General features: G+C 44.6%; 1 protein-coding gene across 6 annotated transcripts in view; it reads right to left on the minus strand.

The window, feature by feature from the left end:
* KIAA1217 (KIAA1217 ortholog) overlaps nt 1–25,208 on the minus strand; it is a 328,796-nt gene that overhangs the window by 16,401 nt on the left and 287,187 nt on the right. For 5 of the 6 annotated variants that reach the window (XM_057544720.1, XM_057544719.1, XM_057544716.1 and 2 more), the window contains 7 exons: nt 16,497–16,672; nt 12,856–12,986; nt 12,173–12,320; nt 9,197–9,626; nt 6,569–6,752; nt 4,540–4,703; nt 3,578–3,739 (listed from right to left, as the gene is read on the minus strand). In XM_057544720.1, coding sequence (XP_057400703.1) covers nt 3,578–3,739; nt 4,540–4,703; nt 6,569–6,752; nt 9,197–9,626; nt 12,173–12,320; nt 12,856–12,986; nt 16,497–16,672 — 1,395 coding nt within the window. The remainder of the gene's footprint in view (nt 1–3,577; nt 3,740–4,539; nt 4,704–6,568; nt 6,753–9,196; nt 9,627–12,172; nt 12,321–12,855; nt 12,987–16,496; nt 16,673–25,208) is intronic. The other variant, XM_057544718.1, reaches the window with a different exon arrangement.

Here is a 25,208-nt window from a genome sequence, read left to right on the forward strand (position 1 = left end):
TGTTTACATTTAAGGTAATTATAGATATGTATATTCTTATTGTCATTTTGTTAATTGTTTTGGATTTGTTTTTGTAGGTCTTTTTTCTTCCCTTCCTTTTGTTCTCTTGTGATTTGATGACTAACTTTAGTGTTGTGTTTAGATTCCTTTTCCTTTTTTGTGTGTATTGTAGATTTTCAGTTTGCAGTTACTATGAGGTTTTGATATAGTAGTCTGTATAATATATATGAGTGTTTTTAAGTTGCTGGTCTTTTAATTTCAAATGTATTTCTAGTATCCTGCACTTGTACTCTCCTCTTCTCATGACTGCTGGTTTTGATATCACATTTGTGTGTGAATGATTTCCTGCCTTTACTGGTGAGCTTTCCCATTCGTAATTTTCTTGTTTCTAGTTGTGGCCTTTTCTTTTTCACCTAGAGAAGTTCATTTAGCATTTGTTACAAAGCTGGTCTGGTGGTGCTGAATTCTCTTAGCTTTTGCTTGTCTGTAAAGTTTTTGATTTCTCTGTCAAATGGGTAGAGTAATCTTGGTTGTAGGTTTTTCCCTTTCATCACTTTAAATATTGATATATCATGCCACTTCTTTATAGCCTGCAGAGTTTCTGCTGAAAAATCAGGTTTATAACCTTATGGGGATTCCATTGTATGTTACTTGTTGCTTTTTCCCTTGTTGCTTTTAATATTTTCTCTTTGTCTTTTTGTCAGTTTGATTAATATGCGTCTTGGTGTGCTCCTCCTTGGGTTTATCCTGCCTGGGACTCTGTGCTTCATGGACTTGGGTGACTGTTTCCTTTCCCATGTTAGGGAGGTTTTTAGCTACTATCTCTTCAAATATTTTCTCAGGCCCTTTCTCTCTCTTCTCCTTTGGGTACCCCTATAATGCAAATGTTGGTGCACCTAATGTTGTCCCAGAGGTCTCTGAAACTGTATTCATTTTCTTTTCATTCTTTATTCTATTCTGCAGCACTGATTTCCACCATTCTGTCTTCCAGCTCACTTATCCGTTCTGTCTCATTATTCTGCTATTGATTCTTTCTAGTGTATTTTTCATTTCAGTTATTGTATTGTTCATCTCTGATTGTTCTTTGTATCTTCTAGCTCTTTGTTAAACATTTCTTGCATCTTCTCAGTCTGCGCCTCCATTCTTTCTTTTTCCAAGATCTTGGATCATCTTTACTATCAATACTCCAAATTCTTTTTTGGGTAGATTGCCTATCTATCTCCACCTCACTTAGTTGTTTTTCTGGGGTTTTATCTTGTTCCTTCACCTGGAACATATTCCTCTGCTGTCTCATTTTGTCTAACTTTCTGTGATTGTGGTTTCCGTTCCACAGGCTGCAGGGTTGTACTTTCCATTGCTTCTGGTCTCTGCCCCCTGGTGGATGAGGCCTAAGAGGCTTGTGCAGGCTTCCTGGTGGGAGGGGCTGGTTCCTGCTCACTGGTAGGTGGAGCTGGATCTTGTCTCTCTGGTGGGCAGGGGTGTGTTTAGAGGTGGCTTTGGGCTAGGGCTGTGTTCCCACCCTGTTGGTTGTTTGGCCTGAGGCGTCCCAGCACTGGAGCCTACAGGCTGTCAGGTGGGGCAGGTCAAAATGGAAGCCTCCCGGGGAGCTCACACCAACAAGTACTTCCCAGTACGCCCCCACCAGTGTCTGTGACCCCACAGTGAGCCACAGCCGCCCCCCAACCTCTCCAGGAGACCCTCCAAGCCTAGCAGGTAGGTCTGGCCCAGGCTCCTATGAAGTCACTGCTTTCTCCCTGGGTTCCGGAGTGCACGAGACCTTGTGTGTGCTCTCCAAGAATGAAGTTTCCATCCCCCCCAGTCATGTGGAGTTCCTGCAACCAAGCCCCGCTGGCCTTCAAAGCCAAATACTCTGGGGTCTCCTCCTCCCAATTCTAGACCCCCAGGCTGGGGAGCCTGATGTGGGGCTCAGAACTCTCACTTTTGTGGGAGACCCTCTGCACTATAATTATTTTCCAGTTTGTGTGTCACCCACCCAGTGGGTATGGGATTTGACTTTGTCGCGATTGCGCCCCTCCTACCGTCGCGTTGTGGCTTCTTCTTTATCTTTGGATGTAGTATATCTTTTTTTGGTAGGTTCCAGTCTTTCTTTTTTGTTGATGGTTGTTCAGCAGTCAGTTGTGATTTTGGTGTTTTTGTGAGAGGAGGTGAGCTGACGTCCTACTCCACTATCTTGTTCTTTCTCCCTCCATATTTGTTATTTATACCATAATTTGGGGGCAAATGCTACAATGAATGGCCCCAGCATCTGCCTACACATCTTAGGAGAAGCACCAATGCCCAGCAATATGTAGCTTTGACATACCAGTGTCTTAGTCAGAGGGCCCTCAGTGGATAACTGATGGAGGCCTCCATGCCCTCAACTGTTTCATGAGTCAGTAACTTTATAAATCTATGGTTCCTATGAATGAAATTCTCTGACCAATCTAAGCAAACTGTTTGATGGAGGGGATGTTTCAGGCCAGTCTGAGTTTTTTTTTTTCAGTCTGAGTTTTAATGGGGCTGGACAGGGCTCATGCATGTGACAAGTAAATCAGCAGCCCTGTTTTCCCTGGAAAACCCAAGGTGCTTAATGTTGGCAATTATTTCCATGGGAAGCAGAAGAGCTGAGGTGGAAGTGACATGGTCAGAATGTTCTCCCTCCTCCAAATGAAGAAGGCAGATCCTTGGGCCTGTACAAAATCAGCAGTACCTTAGTGAACATGTTCTGGAGCCCGAAGGAGGTTGTGACCTGACCATCAAATGGGCAAAAAATATCCTATGTTAATTCATGGATCAAAATGAAATACTTTATGAACAGACTGTGGTCTAGGAATTGTGTTTTATGACTGATTAGACAAGTTCTTAAAATGTACACCTAGGGCAGATTCACACCATGATCTGAATGTGGGATCAGCTTTGGGTGTAGCCCTGTACCCCATCCTTAGTCCTAGGAGTAGACTGTGGCAATTAGTTAACAAATAAAAATCTAAAAATAAAGTATCATTTCTCAAATAGAACAAAGAAGACAGGAAACAAAATTATTAAGCTTTCTAGAATACCTGAAAAGATGACATTGACACTGACTGGAAACTTGGTATGGAGGACAGACGGCCACATGATTCCAGGCCTGTCATTCTAAGAATTAAAGCCAAAGAAGGGGACCCCACTTGAAAGGGGCTTTAATCAGTCCTTGGGAAGACAGGACAATGGCTGGTATTTCTAATCCCCATCTTAAGTGCTTTTAAAATGAAGCAGGGACTATTTTCACACTGAAAGAAAGGAAAGGAAAGGCAATCCTAGCAGCCAGAGCTAGGAAAGCTTGGAATTGATTTTTTGGTATCAACTTTCTGAGTTGTTTTGTGCAATGGTCGTTCCTCACACATGTCTTAAAGGTGCCTGAGAGCCTAGTTCAGTGCCACCTGGGCAAAGTGGAGGCCAAGGCCAGAGATGCCGCTTACATGGCCCAGGGCCACGGGGCTCTTCCCCAGCCCTCTCTAGCTAATGAATCGGTGACAGACGCAGCCAGAGTCCCAGATGGGAAGGGCAGGCAGCCACGTCAGTCACCTCATCCACATACCTGGAGTTCTGCCATGATTTTGTCTCCTTCCTCTTCCTCCTCATCCTTTGAGGAGGAAGTAGTGACAGGTGGTGGTGATGGGGCCCAGGCTGAAGCGGGCTCCTCTGCTGGACACTTCGTGGCTCTAGCCTGCAGGCTTGGTCCAGCATCTTCACTGCTTGCCTGAGAAAGATTCAAACCACAGATACTGGCTTAACACCCTCAGGTGCTGGCAAAAGAGGGACAGATTGCAAAAGAACACACGTTCTGTCACTGCCTGGTGCCCTGGCTTCGTAGCTCTTCAAGTCGAGCTGAAAGGCTGCTTTGTCTGCTTGCATTTAGTTTGGGTTTTTCTTTGCCCAACGTTGTCATTTTGGCAAACGGATTGAAGAATTATAATAAGATTGTAACTTAACTTCAGTGCCTTTAAGAAAGGCCCTCCTTGGAAATTGTATTTTACATTTAACATACATGACAAAACTTGCCAGGTTAAGTGGAAGTTAAAGCCCTCTGAACCTCTTTCTGAAGACTCCCGCAACTGTGTTAGCTAATCTCAGTTACCTTTGTAAGATGATCTTTCTTTTGCTTGCCCCTCGGGCCCCCGTTTTCAATCTTAGTGTGCTTTGCTGGGGAAGTAGCTGGTGATTTGCCTGTCACATAGTTACAGCTAAAAGTCAAGTAAGGATAAAACTCCTGGTGCTGAGTCTAGTCCTATAGCACTGGCTGACATTTTCCCATCTGTGCAATTCTGTGCAATGGGCATTCCTTACACACGTCTTAAAGGTGCCTGAGGGCCTAGTTCAGTGCCGCCTGGGGACACAGTGCCACCTAGCTCAGAGGCACTTCCTTGGAGACCTAGTTTATTCTCTACTTCTCTTCTCTGCCTCACTACTTTTTATGTTCTAAATGAGAGCAGAGAAGACTTTGTCTGAGGGCAGCATCTGAACCCAGAGACCAGTTTACCAGGGCTTCACCCATCAGACCTTTGTGGTGGCATTCTCCTTCCTGCTGGTGTAGACCACATCGCCGGACCTCGTGGTGGTGAGCCCCGATCCTGGCAGGTAGCTCCTCCGTGGAGGTGGGGGAGGACGAGGCGGGGACTTAGCCCCCAGCTTGTCCAAGTCCTGTTCTGAATTTGGAGAGTCTTCTGGAAAACAGTGTGTCATTGCAAAAATCATCTTTCGAGATAACATCCAGAAAGCCCAATGTATTTCTAGAATCTCGATGCAATCTGACTTAAAAATTTCTCTATTCTCTCCATAGTGCAACAACTGAAAATACAGGCCCTGAAGCCTGACTGGCTCGAAGTCCCAGAAAGGCCCTGCACAAGTTAATTAACCTCTCTCTGCCTCAGTTTTCCCATCTGTTAAATGGGTATTCTAATAATATCATCTCCACCAGGGTGCTGTGAAGATCAAATGGGCTTGATATACATAAAGCATTTAGAAGAGTGCTTGGCTTATAGTAAATGCTATGCAAGTATTACCTATTATTATTAAACAAATCTCTTGTTACCCCAAAAAGTTGAGTGTTACTTGGAGAGATGAAGGGTCAGACCTCCCTGCATGGCTTCCAGAGCCTTCATCCCCGAGTCTGGAAAGCAGTGTTGGCAGGAAGGATTCATGTAGAGGAGGTTAGAGTAGAATATGGCCCAGGAAGAGCCAGAGGCAGATGGGGTCAGAGGACAAAGTCAGGGAGGAGAAAGTGGATCTTTTTGGTCACGGTTATGTGGTTAGAAAAGGTTCTCTGCTAAGAAAAGGAGGCAGCAAATGCAGAAATGAGAGAATTATAAATCAGTATTGACACCAAAGGTTAGGAGATGAAGCTGTCTGCTGAGCTTTCACCAGAAAAATGCCCCGAAAAAGGCATTTCTTTCTCAAAACGCAAAGAGCTTCACTCCTGCCCTTTACCAACATTCTTCACTTCAGCCTTTTACCAACACTCTACCTAAGAGCTCACAGAAGTGGTAAAACCAGAAATTCAGGATCAGAGCTTCCAGCTGGCCTTTGTCCCAACTCTGGGGACACACAGACCTGCCTGGCCTCCCAGGAGTATGTGTGTCTTTTCTGAGCAACTGAAACAGAGTTGTTTAGAGGAGGTGCTTGAGGACTTCCTACTGAAAGCTGTGACGAAGATTTGGCTAAGTCATCAGGGTGACAAGCCAGTGATTATTTGTAGTGGGCGGTTCCCGTCTTATGCAGAGGGTGCCAGGTTACAGGGCACCAGCACCACTGGGACATGTGTCTTGTCCTAGGCCAGCAGCTTGGCCTCGGGATGGCTGCCTCTGGGGACGGGCACAGGCTGATGGGCCCTGGAGGTGGGCTCTGGTCTCCCTCTCATGTGTAATGACAAAGGCCTCTCTTTGACCAACCTGAGATACACTGGGCTGCAAGTAAAATAATGTCTTTGTCCGTAATTTTAAGATCAGAATAAGGCACATGGTTTGTAATTGGTTGAAGATTTAGCAGGTTGAGTTTTTTTAACAGCTTTTTAATATTATTATTGACACACTGATGCTTAATTTCCATAGTTTTGGTTGGTTAAATATACCATCTAATAATTTTGATTTAAAAAATGCGATTTCTCCTTGTGATCTGATATCCCTCTGGGAGCTCATAAGAGCTGACGTTTTCTAAGAAAACCTCTCAATTTAAACGCAGGTCTCATATTCTCCCAGCTGGTGCTGTGAAGGGTCATAAATTCGTAGGAAAGGCAGAAGCTGGGGAGCTACATTTTTCCTTTGTGAGCGTTGTTCTAGATTCCTAACGCAGAACACAGCTTCCCTGCTAGGTTTATAACTAAAAAGTAGTAGTCAATAAAACAACAACAACAACAACTAGTAGCGAGGCTCTAAGGGACTCCTGGGGCTTGTTTTCCCAATGAATTTTTTTGTTTTAGTTGATACGGGTTTGGGAAGTGGGAGATCGGCCCCACCGGCCAGCATGTGCCTATGTGGGTGGCACCACACCGACCCGAGCGTGAGCAGCCCACCAAGCTCCGGTGGCGCCTGACCTGAAGGTTCTAGCTTGTCCGCTGGGGCATCGCCCTTTGGCTGTGGGCCTGAGGCTGGCGGCATCTCCAGGTTTGGAATCGACTTCATAATATTGGCCTGGGCTTCTTCTAGGAGCTTCTCAAACTCTTTTCCGTTATAGTGGTCCAGATTTTGCCTTTTCTCTTCCCATTTCCTTTCTGCTTTCTGAAGGACAACAGCAAGGAAAGAAAGTTGTGAGATTTCATGTCGGGGCGGGAGGAAGTATAACACAGTTAAAGTGTTGGTAAAGTGATGCTCTGGTTTCTGTGTCCAGGGACACTTCTGCCCATCAGACAAACCTGACCCTTGTGCCGTCTGCTACGTGTTTTAAACAGGCTGCCACTGAAGCCCAAGTGGTATTCATTCACAGAGAAGCACGCTCAGAAACCCAATCATTCCTTCATTAAATTATTACTGAGCACTTACTACATACTCTGCCAACACTCATGGCAGGGACACAGGGATATATGCATTCAAAGGCATGTATCCCATAACTAAGGTTTTGTTTTTCTACACTGAGTTTTCGTTGTAGAGGAGATGTTCAAAGAAACAGAAACAAACACCAAAACACTCACTAATCCTATGTCTTAGTTCCACTGCTGTCAAAGAATTGCTATATGATCTTCTGGGTCACATTCTCCTGGTTACAAAATGAGGGGCTATTGAGATGATCTCTAAGCTTCATCAAGTTCTACACGAGGGAGAAATATATAAAATGCATTTTTAAATACCTGTACATTTTTTTAAAGAGCATTTTCCTGTGATTTTGAGATGCCACGTTAATCATTCCAGGAGGACAAGGTGGAAATGAGCTCCAGGCTTAGTGGAACCCCATAACGTCAGAATTGGACAAGACCCAGGAGATCACGGAATCAATGTATTTCCCACACGAGAACATTGGGGCCCAGTGAGACGAAGGATCTGCCCGAGACTCACTCTCTATGAGTAACAGCCACCACTGTCACCATCTTTATCCTCCTCTGTTTTTCCTTCGCAGCATTTATTATCACCAGAGCCTGGGCTTGGTCCCTTCTGTTCACTGCCACCCCCAGAGCCTATGAAGGCCTGACACATACTGGGACTCAGTAACATCTTTTGAGTGAATGAAGCTCCATAGCAGAGCTGTCAGGAAGACTCAGGCCTCCTTATTGTGGATCAGAGCATTTCAGAGATGACTTGTAAGTGTGCTGTCAAAACTTACTTAAAATATACACGTAACAATGGTAACTATGCCTAGTGGGTTCTCAATAGACATTTTTAAATAAAAGAATCATCCTACTGACATCCTTTAAATGTAGAGATGTTTGAAGTGGCAGATCCACTAATTTTCAGGAGGAAATGTGTTTTTGGTCCCCTCCCTGACTCTGATAGGCAGAATCATCATCAGCCAATCACATTCCACCCCATCTTATGCATTTTGTAAGCAGCTAACTTGGATTAGGGGGCACAGCCACTGATTCTGGAGCAGAGGGGAGCTACCTAGTGTTCAGAGGCCCAGTGGCCATGACTGTGGCCTTAGTGGTTTTAAGAGGTCATCTCCTCCTGAAACCAGAGTTATCCACTGCTGACTTGCAAGAGAGGCAGGAATGCTTAGGACCAGGTGGCTAAGGACACAGTAATGAGTGGAGGAAACATTTTAGGGAAGAGGAAGGAGAGAGCCAGGGAAACGCAGTGTGCTGCTTGAGCACCTACACCAGCTCTTGATGAAAAGAATATTTCAGAACACAGCAAGTTTTCTCTCTATATTGTGTGACCTTGAGACCTTCTTTCTCCTTCCTTCTGAGACTTCTGTAACAACTTCCCATCCTGCACCCTTAATTTAAGACCCACTACCTTAATCTATTCTGCATATTGTTTCCAGATTAATTTTCTGAAGATGCCATTTTTTATCACTGGTCCAAGCTACAGCATTTCTCTGATACCCACGAAATGAACCTTGGCCCCACGGGACTGGTGAGTAAGCTGCCGCAAACCAGTTTCCAGCCTGTTTTGCCAGCCTTATCTCCTCTTTCTTGTTCCACTTAAACTGGTTTATCCAAGGTCCAGCCTTTGCCCCAGGATCCCTCTGTCCTAGGATGTTCTTACCACCCTCTGCTTACCCAGATTCTACTTCATTTTCAAGGTCACTGGCACACCCTCCCCAGCTCACACTGGCTCGGGAGGGCTGACTGTCACCCTTCTTCCCACCAGCATGGTCAGTGATGTCAGCAATGGTGGGAGTCTTTCCACCACAGAGACTGGCAGATAACTACAAATCAGGCTTCTCCCATCAGAATGCTGGTTGTTAAACACTTAACAGCACACCACTGCGTCACCTTCCTACAGGTTGGGTGCCTGACCCTTGTCTGAAATCTGATGGCCTCTCTCTCAATCTGGCCATTGAAACCCATTTACAGTTTAAAAAAATCGGTATGTATATAAGATAGAAAGTTATATATATTTTTGATTAAAATATAAAATTACATATATTTTTGATAATGTATTTGATAAACATATATCTTTGACACATATATGCATTATCTCCATAACCAGACTGTACACTCTTGGAGGGAAAGGACCACATCCTTTCCTCCTTTACGGAATTATGAAAAATGGAAATAGGACTCTACCTCGATAGACACTGCCCTGTTCTTGGCACTCACACTGTGGATTTCGTCCATGAACAGACTCTGCACGGAGGAACCATTCCCGGGCATCTGCGGGGACTGCAGAGCTGAGGTCACCTCTTGTGTGATAGCGGGAGGGCTGGCCGGGTGAGGCCCGGGCCCCCCTGGCAAGTGCTGGGCAGGGTTCAGCAGCGCGGAGGAGAGCTGGGACGGCTGGATGACCACAGGAGAGCTCTGAGCGTGGTGAACGGTCAAGGGCACCACTTCCGACTTCACATCGCCGGGGACGCCCGCACCGGGGAGGGGCTGGCCCGAGGCGCGGGGAGCCTCCTCCTGGGCCTTCAGGACTTCTGCGGCCGTGGCCTTTTCCATCACGACATACTGTGCGGCCTGGGCTGCGTCTGTGCCTTTCAAGAGCCCGTCAGTGACATGCCTGGGAGAAACCACACACAGCAGCATGAACTGGTGAACTAGGTAACGTGCATTTTAGTTGTGTGGCATGCTTGAGTGCTGTGTCATCCCAAAGCCAGGCAAGATTTTGTTGCAAAATTAAGACATTCTAAAACCCGGAGTAGCAGCTTAGAGTTGAGGGTTCCCATAGCAACCTAACTGCCTGCCTCCTAGTTATCTCTGGCAGCTGCTTTCCTACTTTTTCCCTCAGGACATGGTCTATCTTTCTCTTTCCACGTGCACTGTTGTGTCCAGACTGATGCAGTCCCGTCACTGTTTGGGGGGTGGTGACAACATCAAGTGGACACACGATTCTAACAATAACTCCTGCACCGGATCCAGGCCTGGGCAGCTCTCATAGATGCTCGGTTCTAACCCAAAGCTTCCCAAACCCTCCATTCTCTCCTCCTTTCCCTGCTACACATCTTGGGAGGGTGGTTTATATGCCAGTTCCTTTCGCTTTGCTCTTCCTACAGCTCAGCCTGGTGCCACCTGGACCTGACCAGCCTTTGTGCAACATCAAGAGTGACTTCGCATCTAACCGCCGGGTTAGTGCTCCTCCTCCTCCTCTGCTTTGGGGGCGGGGGGTCATTGGATGCTGTCTGTCTGTCCACCTCCACCCATGGTCCAGTGGAGAAGACATGACCTTCGGGGTCAGACAGGCTTGTGTTTGAGTATCCGTTCTACCATGTTCTAGCTCTGCAATGACGGGAACTTCACCTTTGTGAGCCTCAGATACTTTTCTGGAGATTATTATAATGCTGGTGACAGTGCTGTTCAATGCCTTCCTCAGGGCTGGGTGCTGCGATCAATGAAGTCACATGGAAGACTTGGTCACACATGGTACTCGACCCATAAGTTTTAATTAGTCCCTCATTCCCTTCTTAGCAAAATACTCTTTTTTTTTTTTTGATTTGAAAGAAGACATTGCTTTCTACGACTCTCCTCTTCTATTCACTTCCTTGTTTCTTGTGCTCTTTACCCACCCCGTCCCTTCAATCCCAAATCCCTAAGGGTCTCTTTCCTCCTTTCCTTCTCAGTCTATCATAGTCATCGCTAGTAATCATCTTCATGAAGGTGACTTCCAACTCTAAATCTCTCCTCCCTCTCTCCCTCCGAGTTAGGCAGGGACTCTCTTAAACTCTGCCTCTTGAACTTCGGTCCACATTCTAAGTGCCTCATGGGCAGCTCTGTTTTGCTATCCTTCCGGCACCTCAAAGTCAACACATACCAAATCCCTTCAGCATCTTCCCAAGCCGCTATGTTGCTCTGAACTGTGACTGTCACCCGCTCTGTCTTCTCTATCAGGCACCAGGACATGTGCCTGTCCTTGGGGTCGTGCATATTCCTACCTTCCTTCTTGTGTCTTCCACAGTGCTGAGTACAAAATGTTATACGGGAAAGATACCAAGAAAAGATTAATAGTATAAAGGCCTGTGACGAGCAGCGTGATGGCAGCTAATATTTCTTCTATTTTTATTGTTAAAGTTACTTAACTGGCTTTATCTATCATTCTCACCACTGAGCATTTATGGGACAAAAAGTCCTATAACATTCAAGACACACAATCCCATCTTTTTTTAGATGGAGATAAGATAAATATCTCCAGCTTCATCTGTGCTGGCTCTAAAATTTTTTAAAAATTGTTTTTCAGGGAAGAGAAGGGAGGTGGGCAATGTTACCAGCCAGCCTGCTCCCTCTTTAAACAAACACTTAATAAGGATGGTTTGTTTTAGGCTTTGTGGGTGGGTTACCACATTTAGGTAAGAGCTTAAGTAAGCATTCTTTGAACATATTTTTATCCTACTGGACGAAAAAGTTCACTCTGGCAATTTAAAATGAGTGAACCTACGAGAAAATGCAATTCAGGTACAATTTCTTCCTGTGCCCAGGCAGATGAGGGCTCCGCAGGAAGAAGACATTGTTGTTTTAATCCAGGTGATTTTTAGCATCCTGGAACTTACACAGGTGATTACAGAGCACTCTGTAGTGTCAGCATCTCAGAAGAGGTTCTTTTTGAGGCCACTGTTACTAGAAAAATCTCACTTGCTCCTTATGGTTAATAATTCATCTAAAAGTCAACTGCACATTTAACATGTCTCCTACAAACCTGATCCAAAGATTATAGTGATTAAAATTCTCCCAAGAATTTATATGTTACTTCTGCTTGTGACCTGCTCTCAAATCTGGTCCAAGATCTAAAGGGTAACATCTCTGTAATTTCCAAGTTCTACTAAAAAAAAAAAAAAAAAAAAGGAAAATTCAGGACTGCCACTCTTGGGAAGTGGTTCATGTGTGGTAGTCGTGTCTATTTCCCACGTGGGCAAGGAAGTTTTATAAGGGCAGGGGTCCTGTTTGGTTTATTATTATATTCTTGACACCTAACACCACCAGGGCTGGAGCAGACAGAACGTCCACATACGGCTGACTGCCCAGCTGTGAGATCAGAACCAACAAGAAGTCTGGCGTCAAACCATCAGTCCTCACCCCAGCCCCGTGCCCCGCCAGCCCCCCGCCAGCCCCGGTCACCTGCGCAGCATGGTCAGGGCGTCGGTCATGCCGCGCACTCTCTGCAGGAGGCTGTCCAGCCTGTGCGGCTCCTCCTTCAGAAACCGCACGGCCTCCACTTCTATGCGCAGGATGGCCCGCATCTTGTTTTGTAAGGTTGGAAATTCTCCTGCGGGCCAAGAGCAGCTGGTGAGCTGCAGGAAAAAGCCAGAGCAGCAAGCCCCGTCCCGAGCCCCGACTCTGGACAGGGTTGACAAGCGTGGGGTTCACCCACCACAGGGCAGCTCACTGCCTTGAGGCCGAGCTGGGCTCAGCGTGACCTGGGCCAAGGCAGAGCCCCCCAGGCCTGTCGTTTCCTGCCTATATGTCTGGGATAAGCTCACGCGGCCCTTGGGGTGTGTTTAATGAATTTGGTACAGGTGCCTGGGGCACTGTAAGAGCCCAGAGAAGAGAGACGGTTCTGAGAGTCATTCAGTCCTAAATATTACAGCCACCACTGAAATATCAGCTCCCAGAAGACAGGGGTGCTCGCGTGTTCTGTTCAGTGATGTAGCCCAAGTGCCCAGAACAGTGCCTGGCACACGGAGGTGTTGGATGAGTACCTGCCCATGGGCACGAATGAATCCTTCACTGCCTGATGGATTTTCAAACACCCCAGGAAACAGGCTTCAGACTCCCCCCCCCGCCCCAAGGAGGACGCTCACCTTTCAGGGAAGCTACTGCCTCTCCCACCTGGTGCAGGAGGAAAGCCCCGTCTTCCACGTCCTTTAGAGTAACCACGCGGCTGGCCAAGGCAGAGTCCTTCTTTAAGTCTTCAACGAAGTCTTCCAGGTCACTGGGGGGAGTGCAAACCACAGATGGAGTGAGCGCCGGGGCCTTCGATAAGGACAGTGCAGGAGCAGAGGGCCCCCTGAGCCTCACCGCCTGGCCTCCCTCCTGTACCGCGTCCTGGCCGCCCCCTCCACGCCCACGGAGGCGATGGAAGCAGCTGGTACAGGTGTAGCTTGGTTTGGCTTAAGATATTCTGCTGAGGTATAAGGCAGGTGCGAGGCCGTTTTCCCGGGGCTGTCCACGGGGAGGCCCAGGTTGGCCGCCTGGCTGACCAAGGACCCACTCTTCGTTTTCAGTGTTGCTGATGCCAGCTAAGGGAGGGTGTGTGCACCCTGCGACGTGACAGAGGAGAGAGAGGGACGGAGGGAGCCAAAGGAGGAGGCCGGATTGCTTTAGATCAGGCTTCTCAACCTTGGCACTTGGCCTTTGGGGTCAGGTAATTCTTTTCTGTGTGTGGGTGGGTGGGTGGGGGGCCTGTCCTGTGCACTGCAGGATGTTTAGCTGCACCCCTGGCCTCGACGCACTAGAAGCCAGGAGCAGCAACTATATGCCGACAAACTGGACAACCTAGAAGAGGTGGACAAATGCTTACAAAGGTACAACCTTCCAAGACTGAACCAGGAAGAAACAGAAAATATGAACAGACCAATCACAAGCACTGAAATTGGATCTGTGATTAAAAAACTTCCAACAAACAAAAGCCCAGGACCAGATGGCTTCACAGGTGAATTCTATCAAACATTTAGGGATGTGTTAACACCTATCCTTCTGAAACTATTCCAAAAAATTGCAGAGGAAGGAACACTCCCAAACTCATTCTATGAGGCCACCATTACCCTGCTACCACAACCAGACAAAGATACAACAAAAAAGAAAATTACAGCACTGATGAACATAGACGTAAAAATCCTCAGCAAAATACTAGCAAAGCAAATCCAACGGCACATTCAAAGGATCATACACCATGATCAAGTGGAATGTATCCCAGGGATGCAAGGATTCTTCAATATCCACAAATCAATCAGTGTGACACACCACATTAACAAACTGAAGAATAAAAACATATGATCTTCTCAATACATGCAGAAAAAGCTTTTGACAAAATTCAACACCCATTGATGATAGATGCCAGTAGCAACCTCCCCTACTTGTGACCAACAAGAATGTCTGCAGGCACTGTTAAATGTCCTTGGGGGAGGGGAGGGGAACGAACTTGCCCCTGACCGAGAACCTCTGGTTTATACCAATTGTCCTGTCAATAAGGATTGAGTGTCCTCTCCAGGCTACAAAGAAAAGAAATGATCACAGATCTGATTTCTGGGGTGTGTGCACACACTTACACACACCTCTTAGGGTACTGCCAGTTCCAACAGAACTAAATTAAGGTCTCCTACTTCAACAAACACACCAATAATAACATCCTGTCGCCTCAGCCCATTAATAACCTTACCCCACCCTTGCAGTTTGCCTGTAAATCCAACAATAGAAAAACCCCTCTTAAAGAAACAGGAACAGAGCTTTGATTTGAAGAACCACTAGGTGGCAGTAAGCGAACAACTATTCCACTGCCAGAGCCTTGAGTGTCGTCGGGTAGGCAGCAGGTTGAGAAAAGTACAAACTTCCAGTTATAAGATAAATAAGTACTCGGGGTGCAATGTACAACACGATAAATATAATTAGCACTGCTGTAGGTTATATATGAAAGCTGTTAAGAGGAAATCCTGAGTTCTTATCAGAAGGAAAAAAATTTGTTTTCTATTTCTTTAATTTTGTATCTTTATGAGATGTTGGACACTCACTAAACTCACTGTGGCCATAGTTTCAAGATGTGTGTAAGTCAAACCATTACGCTGTACTTGAACTCTTACAGTGATGTATGACAAGTACATCTCAGTTAAGCTGGAAGGAAAAATCATTTAATTGGCAATTCTATAAAAATATTAAAAGGCTATTTTTTTTTAAAAGAACTTTTCAAGAAGAACCTTGAGATGTAGTTGTAGACAATCAGGCTGTCACAGAAATGTTTCAGACAAATAATAGCCTTTTTACTTCATGGTGGGTGATTAACTGTCTATAAAGGCATGAACTAAATAAAAATTTAGAGGCTACTCTTGAGATGATGCACAGTCGTCAAATTTTCTTCTTCAGGAAAATAATAACTCAAACTGATTTCTTCCTCTAGACTGCTACTGAGAGGGGTATTCTAATTTTAATCAGGCACATTGGGTTGGCATCTGAGGTGACATAAGCTACAGCTCAAATATCAAATAGGTGATAGAGGATAGTACTCTCCATCATGTTGTAGGCTTCTGGTGACTCTGGTCATGAAAAGAATTTGGAAGCTGCTCCCTTACAGTCCCATTTTGGGAGGTTTAAGCTTTCCAAGAAACAACAGAATTACCTATATACAATGGAATACTACTCAGCCATAAAAAAGAATGAAAATTTTGCCATTTGCAGCAACATGGATGGACTTGGAGGGCATTATGCTAAGTGAAACAAGTCAGAGAAAGACAAGTACTGTAATGATATCACTTATAGGTGGAATCTAAAAAATACAACTAACTAGTGAATATAACAGAAAAGAAACAGACTCACAGATACAGAGAACAAACTAGTGGTTACCAGTGAGGGGGGGAGGGGGGAATGTAAGGGGTGGGGAGTGGGAGGTACAAACTAGTGGGTGAAAGATAGGGTACAAGGATGTATTACACAACATGGGGAATAAAGCCAATATTTTGTAATAACTATAAATGGAGTATAACCTTTAAAAATTGTATAAAACATTTAAAAAATAATTTAAAAAAAGGCTTTATGAAACAAACAAAAAAAAAGAATTACCAACACTAGAAGAACCCACGCAAATGATTATTCATTATGCTAAAAGGTGAAATTGTTCTATGATAAATCTTCATCACATAACAAAACATACATTAACATAAAAGACGGGCCTGCCCCAGTGACTGGGGCGTAATAAAACTCTGCTCATTTCAATAGTGGGACTTGATAGATGCTTTCAATAAGAACCACAGAAGATGGGGTAACATTCAAGGAAGCATCTTTCATTCTGGATCAGACATACTTTACATTTAAATTCTTCTTTTGTGATTTTAACTACCATTGAATAATAGGAGGATAATTTTGGCGTTGTGTTATTTTGGCTATTAGTTTTAATTTATTGAGATTAAATGCAGACTTCCCATTTATCATTGGATTGTGCCACTGGCTCCTTTTAATTTTATGCGTTGCCAAGCCCTATAGAACAGTGTGATGCTCCGGCTTCAAAGAGACTAGCTCAGACTCCCAAGGGCTGTTGAATTTCCTGGGCCTGGATGGAGGGGCACTAGCTAAGTGTCCATGGATACCCAGAACCAGCAGAACCCTAACTGTACACAGTAGGTGCTCGATAAAGAAAGAGGCTGAGAACACCGTCTAGGAAGGGCCTCCTCCTTGGCAAAGACAGGCTTGCCTTCCAGGTTGAACAGCTAAGCACGCAACAAGGGACCACACTCACCACAACTTCCGGACGACCCTTTCCTCTTCGTGCAGGTATTTCTGCCTCTCCTGCTCCACCAGGACCCGCTGTCGCTGCACAGGGTCCTCCAGTCTCTTCAACGTTTCAATCACTTTGCTGCTGATTTCCTGCTCAGCCTTCCTCATCATTGCCCTCAGCAGCTCCTGGTTCTGCAGCTGTTGGACAAAAGAAGCCACCCTCCGTTGGCTCTGAGGGCTGACACGGGGGTGCCGGAGCCGCCTGACAGGCTCCAAGCGCGGGTTCGGATAAACAGCCCTGCAGCTGAGTCTCTCTTTATTTCAGTGAGAGAGGGAAGGGAGCACAGACCGTATATAATATTGCTGCTTCAGCCAACATCCGAGTTTTAGCAGCCAACTGACAACCAGACTTCCACGTCCCTGTCTGCAAAAAAAATAGGGTCCTTTCTGTATGCTGGTAGTGCATCCTGGCAATGGGTGTAAAGTCTCACTGACATGTTTTCCTAGGGAGAGCCAAGAGTACCAGCTCTGGAGCCAAGCTAACTTTGGATCAAACCCTAAACCCTCTCCCGGATGCGCTGTGAGACTTTGGCCACATTCCTTATCTCTAAGGATGGGGATTCACTTCCTTTGCCAGGGCTAGTCTGAAAATTAAATGAGATACTGTTTGGTACAGAAAGGTACTCAACGAAAGTTGATTGGAGTGTGGACTGTTTCAGCGTATCAGTTAAAAGAGAATCTGTGTCCCTCTTGTTAATGGGTCCATGGACCAAATGCCCTGTAATCACAGACCATCAAAACACAGTACTTGAGGTGGCGGCGGAGGGAAGGAGTGGGAGTTTGGGATGAGTAGATGTAAACTATTCAATATTATATACAGGATGGATAAACAACAAGGTCCTGCTGTACAGCACAGGGAACTATATTCAGTATCCTGTGATAAACCATAATGGAAAAGAATATATTAAATAAAGAATGTGTGTGTGTATAACTGAGTCGCTTTGCTGTACAGCAGAGATGGGCACAACACTGTAAATCAACTATACTTCAATAAAAATAAAAAATAAAAAACTCCCAAAACACAGAACTTGATGTTGACGGTGGCAATGATAATTTCCAGACGAGCCCAAGGCTCTTGGCAATTAACTAATTTCCCTGGATTATACGTAGCTTGCTTGCATACATAAGACCACAATTTCCATATAATTTTCCATGTAGTTTCCAGAACACTCTTGTTTCTCACCCCAGAGTACAGGATGTGTGAGTTTGAATCCAGGCTTCACAACAATCTAGCCAAACACTTGAGTCCTGTTTCCAACAAGGCGTTAAGTGCTTTCCTGGGGCAGGACAATTTTTCTGACAGCACATACATCAAGTGAGTTCATTCAATCAGCCTCAAAACCAGTAATTATATTATACCTATTATATTAGCTAAAGTTCCCCTGAAATTTCAATTAGCTGTTATTGTTTTCTTCGTTTTCTGGTTTTGTGCACCGTGTATCACCTCATAGGAATCATGATGCCTCTGTCAACTGTCCATCATCTGTGCAAACAGAGTGGAAATACCATCTGACCGTGTTACCTACCACCCGCTTGAAGCCTCATCACGGCTTCCGTTTTCTCTGAATAAAAATCAAACGTTTCAACGCGAACCACTCAAGCAAAACCACCATCATGTTCGAACATCAACGTGGCACCACGATCAACTGGCCATCCAGAGAGAGACTGCCTGGGTTCATTTCCGAGTTTTCCCACTTAGTGGGAAATTAGTGCAGTTATGTTACCGTAAGTCCCCTACACACAAATCTTCAAGTTGTGAACTTTCAAAGATGCAGACGTGCCCCTGTATGCCAACTGTTGTGCTGGACTACTGTACTTTTCAAGGTACTGTACTGTAAGATTAAAAATGTTTATTTTTTGTGTGTTTTTGTTTTTTATGTATTATTTGTGTGAAATGTATTATAACATTATACATATTGTACATATGTATACATATACATAAACCTATTACAGTACAGTATTATATAGCCGATTGTGTCAGTTGGGTACCTCGGCTAACTTTCTTGGACTTACAAACAAATTGGACTTATGAACGCACTCTTGGAACGAAATGCGTTCGTATGTAGGGGACTTACTGTATTAATCTCCCTGTGTCTCTCCAAAACAAAAAAAGGGATAGTAATAGTTCATATCTCACAGACTGGTAATGGAGCTTCGAGAGGCAATAAAGTGCTTGCAGTCATGCCTGGCGCAAACCGAGCTCTCGGTGCAGATGACCTGTTGTTATCAGGGGGCATCACCCTGGGGGCGGGACCTGCTGGTCTGTCTGGGAGGGAACCAAATAAAAATGTGCTGCCCTTGGGTTACCTCCTCTGTATGACTCATGATTGTGGTTTCACACTGTTCTTGCTAATAATATCTTTTTATTAAGGTCTTAAAAACAGTCAGTCTACGCTGAAAGGCAACACGTTTGGAGACGATGCACAGACGGCGACTTCCCGCCATGCTCTCTGCAGCTACAGCTCTGCCCACAAGGTGTGGGGCAGGCTGGCACTCTCCCACATCGCCAGCCTCCTTGCCCTGGGTGCAGCTGGCACTCTCTCTGCTGTAGCCACAGGACCATCCTTTCAGCTCTTCTGATTGCCCAACCTCCTTTCTGCCACAGGGACTTTGCATGTGCTACTCCCTCTACCTGGTTAATTTCTGCTCTCCACAGAGTCTCCAGGACACAAGTGCCTGGCACATGGCAGGCATTCGATAAATATTTGTTGAATGCGTGAACTGAGTTAAGCAATAATGTTGGTAATAACCGACAATGGAGTATCCAAAATCCTTTCCCGGATGGTAGAAATGCGGGGTGACCCATGGGCTCAGCTATGCCTTGAGCTCAGTGCTGATGCCCTGACTTGCTCTGACTGCAGTTGTTAAATACACACAGTAACATCAGCTGTTATCAAAATGGTACGCTCAAGTTCAATGCCATGTGTCAGATCCCACAGACCTATTTCCTTTGGGGGTTCAGGGTGAATGGTAATGGATACGTAAGGCACAGATAAGAAGACAATTAAATGTGTCCAAAAATGACTGATGCCGAGGTCTGTCCCTGAAAGATTCTAACTGGTCTGAGATGCAGCCTTGGCACTGAGAATTTTTTAAGACCCTTAGATGATTCTGATGTACCACCGAGGGTGGGCACTGCGGTCTAAGAAAAGGGCTCAGGAGTGGACAGATGACGTCACTGTGTCATGCGCTGCGTGGCACGGCCCTCTGCACCTAACCCTCCTCCTGCCCAAGACCCACAGACAAGCTCCAATGAAGTTATGGTCCAATCAGCAGTGCATATTGACAGTGGCTATGAAGCCGGAAATTACTGCTAGAATATTTCAAATTCTTGAAATTGAAATTTGAAAGATGGGAGAAGTGAGGCCCTGAGAAGTTAGGATACTTGTTAAGAGTCACTCAGCAGTTGCACGGGGGCAGAATCAGCATGAGAACTGGGTCTTTCAAATTCAACCCAGTAATTTTCCAATCACCATCTGCTAGACAGAGTACTAGGTAGCAATGTCTGCTTTAATCCCAGCCACAAGCAGTTTCTGGCACACAGTAGGTACCCAACACATATTTGAGGTATGAATGACAATACAGTTGACCCTTGAACAACGCAGGGGTGGGGTGCCTACCCTCCACGCAATCGACAATCCGGGTATAACTTTATAGCCCGCCCTCCACAGTCACGGTTCTGCATCCGCAGATTCAATCAACTGCGGATCATATGTATAACGTTTCTGAGATGCCTACAGCCATATCAGAAGAACACAACTGCATGTAATATTCAAATTATTCAACTGGTAACAGGGTCAGATCACACTCAAATTATTCCACTCAAAGCGGAGGCAAGGAGAGGCTTGCCTCGAGTTCCAGGCTGTATGATCTTCCTTCCCAGAAAGAGGGGCTTCCTGGAGCCAGCTAGAGAGAGACTAAACAGGGAATTCCCATAGCACACTGGCTGGCACATGGGCAACAATGAGCTAATCATGAAGGAATAAAGACGTACACAGGTTCTCTTTCCACTGTCCCCTGGTCCCCTGCCCTCCCTGCCTGGCGTCCTTACCACTGTCTCGAGGACTTCCAGCATGTGTAAAAAGCAGTGCTGAAGGCAGGAAGTGTACCAACATCTCTAAGTGCTTCAAATAAACTAGTCACCAGCACTTTAAAACATGACATTTAGTTTTGCTTAGCAGGGATTCTGAATTCCAATTAACTTAAAAAAAACTCTATTTAAGGTATAGTTTACAAACTAGAAAATATACCCATTTTAAGTACACAGGTCAATGAGTTTTGACAAATGTATACACTGATGGAAGCACCACTAAAAAGGGAGACAACATTTGTTCTCACCCTAGAAAATTCCTTCATGACACTCTGCACACAATCTCCTAACCCTCAGCTCAAGGAAACCACCGATATGCATTTTGTTCCTCTAGATTAGTTTTTCCTGTTCTAGAATGGCATACAAATGGAATTGTACACTATGAAATTTTTTGTGTCTGGCTTCTTTCCTTCAGGATATTGTTTTTGAGATCCAGCCATGCTACTGAGAGTTTTAGTAGTTCATTATTTTTCATGCTGAGTGGCATTCTATTGTATGGATTTAGTACATTGCCTGTACTAACATTTTAATGTTTTTACATATTGACTTGATTCTGATGATCTTGTTTATATTCACTTATTTCTGGAAGCATCTTTTTTTAAAATTTATTTTTGGCTGCGTTGGGTCTTCGTTACTGCACGTGGGCTTTCTCTAGTTGCGGCGAGCAGGGGCTACTCTTCATTGCTGTGCATTGTGGGCTTCCCATTGTGGTGGCTTCTCTTGTTGTGGAGCACGGGCTCTAGGCGCACGGGCTTCAGTAGTTGTGGCACGTGGGCTCAGTAGTTGTGGCTCGCAGGCTCTAGAGCACAGGCTCAGTAATTGTGGCGCACGGGCTTAGTTGCTCTGTGGCATGTGGGATCTTCCCGGACCAGGGCTCGAACCTGTGTCCCCTGCATTGGCAGGTGGATTCTTAACCACCACGCCACCAGGGAAGCCCCTGGAAGCATCTTTTTTGATTTGATATTACACAATCATGATTGTGATTTGCGAGTAATGCCAATTATAGTTTTAACTTTCCCATCCACGTGCCTCTTTTTTCTTTTTCCAGCCCTACTGCACTTGCTAGGATATTCTGTACAGAGTTAAATAGAAGTGAGAGGAGGCTTCTTTGGCCTTGGTCCCGATTTTACGGAGAATGTGATAGCGTTTCACCACTAACTATAATGTTTTCTGTAGGATTTTCAGACATCCTTTATCAGGTTAAGAAAGTTTCCTTCTACTCCAAGAGCGCTGAGTGCTTTTATCATCGGTATTGAATTTTGTCACGTTTTTTCCTGCACTTACTGAAATGATATGATCATCTCCTTTATTCTGCTAAAAGGTCAAATACATTGACTCATTTTTTTTCATATTAAAACAATCTTGGACTCCTGGGATAAAATCCAGGATAATGTATTATCCTTTTTATATATTGCTGGATTCAATTGCTCATATTTTGTTAAGGATTTGTTACATATATTTTCATGAGGCATATTGGTCTGTGGTTTTCTTTTCTTATAATATCCTTGATTGGTTTTGCTCTTACTGTAATTCTGCCTTTGTAAAATGAGTTGGGAAGTGTCCTCTATTTTCTGAAGGTGTTTTTTACTTTCAAGATGTACTTTAAAGATGTGATTCCATTGTTTTTTAACTTTTGTCTCTGAGAAGTCAGTGTTCTTATTTATGTTTCCCTGTATGTAATGTGTCCTCCACCTCCCCCTGGCTGCTTTTAAGATTTATCTCTTTATTCTTGGTTTTTAGCAATTTGCTTTTGCTTTTGGTGTGGTTACATTTGTGCTTATCCTTTTAGGAGCTTATTAAGTTTTTTTTGGTCTGTAGATTTACAGCTTTCATCAGATTTGGAAAAATTTCAGCCACTGTTTCTTCTAGTAATTTTCTCTTCCCCCTTGACCACTTAATATTGTCCCAAGAACCATTAAGTTTCAGTTCATTTTCTTCAGACTTTTTCTTCTCTGTCCTTCAGTTTGGACATTTCCATTGCTATCTTTTCAAGCTGACTGATATTTCATTTCAGCAGTGACTAATCTTCTATTAAGTCTGTTGAGATATTGTTTTTCAGCTCTTGGAAGTTTTACTTAGAGTTTTAAAATATCTTCCATTTTTTTTGGTCTCATTGTGTTCATGTTTTTCTTTGAATCCTTGAGAATAATTATCATAGCTGTTTTAAGGTCCTTGCTGATGACCTCATTATCCCTGCCATTTCTGACTGGTTTCCACTGACTGATTCTTCTTAAGCTTATGGGTCACATGTCTCAGCATCATCACCTGTCTAGTAACTTTTGATTGAATGCTGGACATGGAGTTCTGGATTTTGTTGTTTTCCTTTACAGATGTTAGACTTCCTTTGGCAGACAATTTAGTTCCTTGTGGACATTCTTGTTCTTTAGAAGCTTGTGTTTAAGCTTTGTCAGGGTGAATCTAGGGTAGCCTTTACTCTAGGGCTAGTTTAGTCTTAAGACTGAAGCATGGCCTTTCTCTGATTGCTACTGAATGCCCCAGGTGATTAATAAAACCTCTTTGTGCCTGCTGGTTAAGACATAAACATCTCCCTGTGTGAGCTCTGGGAAATTTCTGGCGTACAGCCTCCCACTTTGTGTCTGGCTTAGTGGTCTTTCACAATACACATGCTTGGATTACTAGTAGACAGCAGACCCACAGATTTACATACTTCTTTCTCCACAGACCTTCCTTTTATTTGGTACTTCGCTCCATAACTTCTAGCTGCTTCAGCTCTTTACCCTCAACTCAGTTGGATGGTCAGTGCTCTGTTTGGGTCATCCCTCTCTGCGTCCCAATCTAAAAAGTGTCCCCAGACAGACAGCTGAGGAAGTGACAGGTTTCACCTCCTTTCCTTCCATTCTCCTAAGGATCACACTCCTGTGTTGTCTGTTGTCCAATGTCTGAATAGAGTTGTTTCACACATTTATTTATTTTTCAGTGTTCTAGTTGTCAGCAGTAGGAAGGCAAGTACAGTTGTAGTTATCCCTTCATCTCTGGAAACTTCAGTTTATTGTAAATTCTGTGCCTTGACGTTTTTATAAAAATACTCAGACAGAAGTAATGCTCTTCGCTATTAAAAATTTAAGTGGACCAAATAAGTTATCCATATCAGCTTCACTGAGAAGCTAGGAAACTGCCTAAACCTAATTCCACCCACCTCAAAATGGACATGTACCTCACATACTCATCTTGATTTCTCAGGTAAAATTTAAGACCATCAGTCTTGCTAACAGTGTAGTTTAATTGAACTGATTTTGCTGTCCAGCAGTGACAGTAAACAGTGGCTGTACAACAGATCAGGAAGTTTCATAATAGCCAGACCCCAGAATGACTCCTGACCACCCAGGTTAGCTCCCCAGGCTGTAGGGAACCATGTATAGGATGCCTGGTCACAAGCACATGTTATCTGGGAGATGTTGCCCCATCTTAGACAGCCTGTGTGTGCAGGTCTATCTAGGGCTTGATACATTGTATGGCAGCCTGACTGTCAACTCCTGTGCTAGTTCCATTCATTATTTCTGCCTGGTGGGGAGAAATAGGCCTGCTCAGCATGGGCCAACCTCTCGAGTGCTTTTCTCAGGGACACACATTCCCATGACTGTTATTTTGAATGTCAGAAGATAAATGAGACTCTGGCACATTTTTATGAGGCACTATCTTATAAAAAGACACCTTAAGATAACTGTGCTGAATTGTATCATTTCAAATACAATGGCTCTGTGTCCTGCTATGTTTCCTTTTTATGTTGATGTTTTACCTCTTCCCTCTCTTGGGAACACACAGTAAGTTCTCAGTAGTCTTAAAAATGGAACACTAAGTTCAGAATAATCGAATTTTTAGTTTATCGGGAAGCACAAGGAAGAGATAAGGGACAAAGAAAAAAATTGTGGGAACTGGAAAAGTAGGCCAAGTCTCATCTGCCCCCCCAAGGAACTTGAACCCGCTCTTCCAGAAGTTTCTCTCTCCCCTCAAGCCCACAAAGAGGGGCAGAACTGCAGCCACTTCTGTGGATACTGGATGACCTGAGTAAAACCCAAGTATTGTGGCATTTTGGAAAAAAGATGTAGCTCATCACTCTTTTTTGTTTTTCTTCTAAATCATACCAGAAAAGGTAATAGACAAAGACAATCATCTTTTGAAGGGCACATTTATTAGGTGCCAGACCGTCCCCTGTCTTTTTCCGTTGTTGCCAGCTAACTGCAGGTGCAGCTCTTACCTGGGAGTGGGACCATCACAGTATAAAAGTTCCATATAGCTCTTATCATTTATGACTAAGTAGAGAATACGTCTGATTAGCCACTGGGAATGAGGCGCATTGTTTAGAATCAGGGCTTTGAAGTCACCGGGTGTGTTTTTCATGCTTACAGGGTGTTTCTGCTTCACCCCTTGTGATAGCTGGCTGAGATCTCAATTTCCAAAAGGCATCTCAATGGACCGAGAGTTCATAATATCTGAGAGCACTAGTTCTCACCCTGGAACGTTCTAGAACCACCAGTGCTTGACCTTCGATCCATACCAATGAAGTCAGACTCTGGCAGGGGTGTTCGGGTATCAATATTTCTGTGAAAGGCCTCAGGTGATTCT

This window comes from Balaenoptera acutorostrata, chromosome 3 (assembly GCF_949987535.1).
Source record: "Balaenoptera acutorostrata chromosome 3, mBalAcu1.1, whole genome shotgun sequence".
Classification (NCBI taxonomy): Eukaryota; Metazoa; Chordata; class Mammalia; order Artiodactyla; family Balaenopteridae; genus Balaenoptera; species Balaenoptera acutorostrata.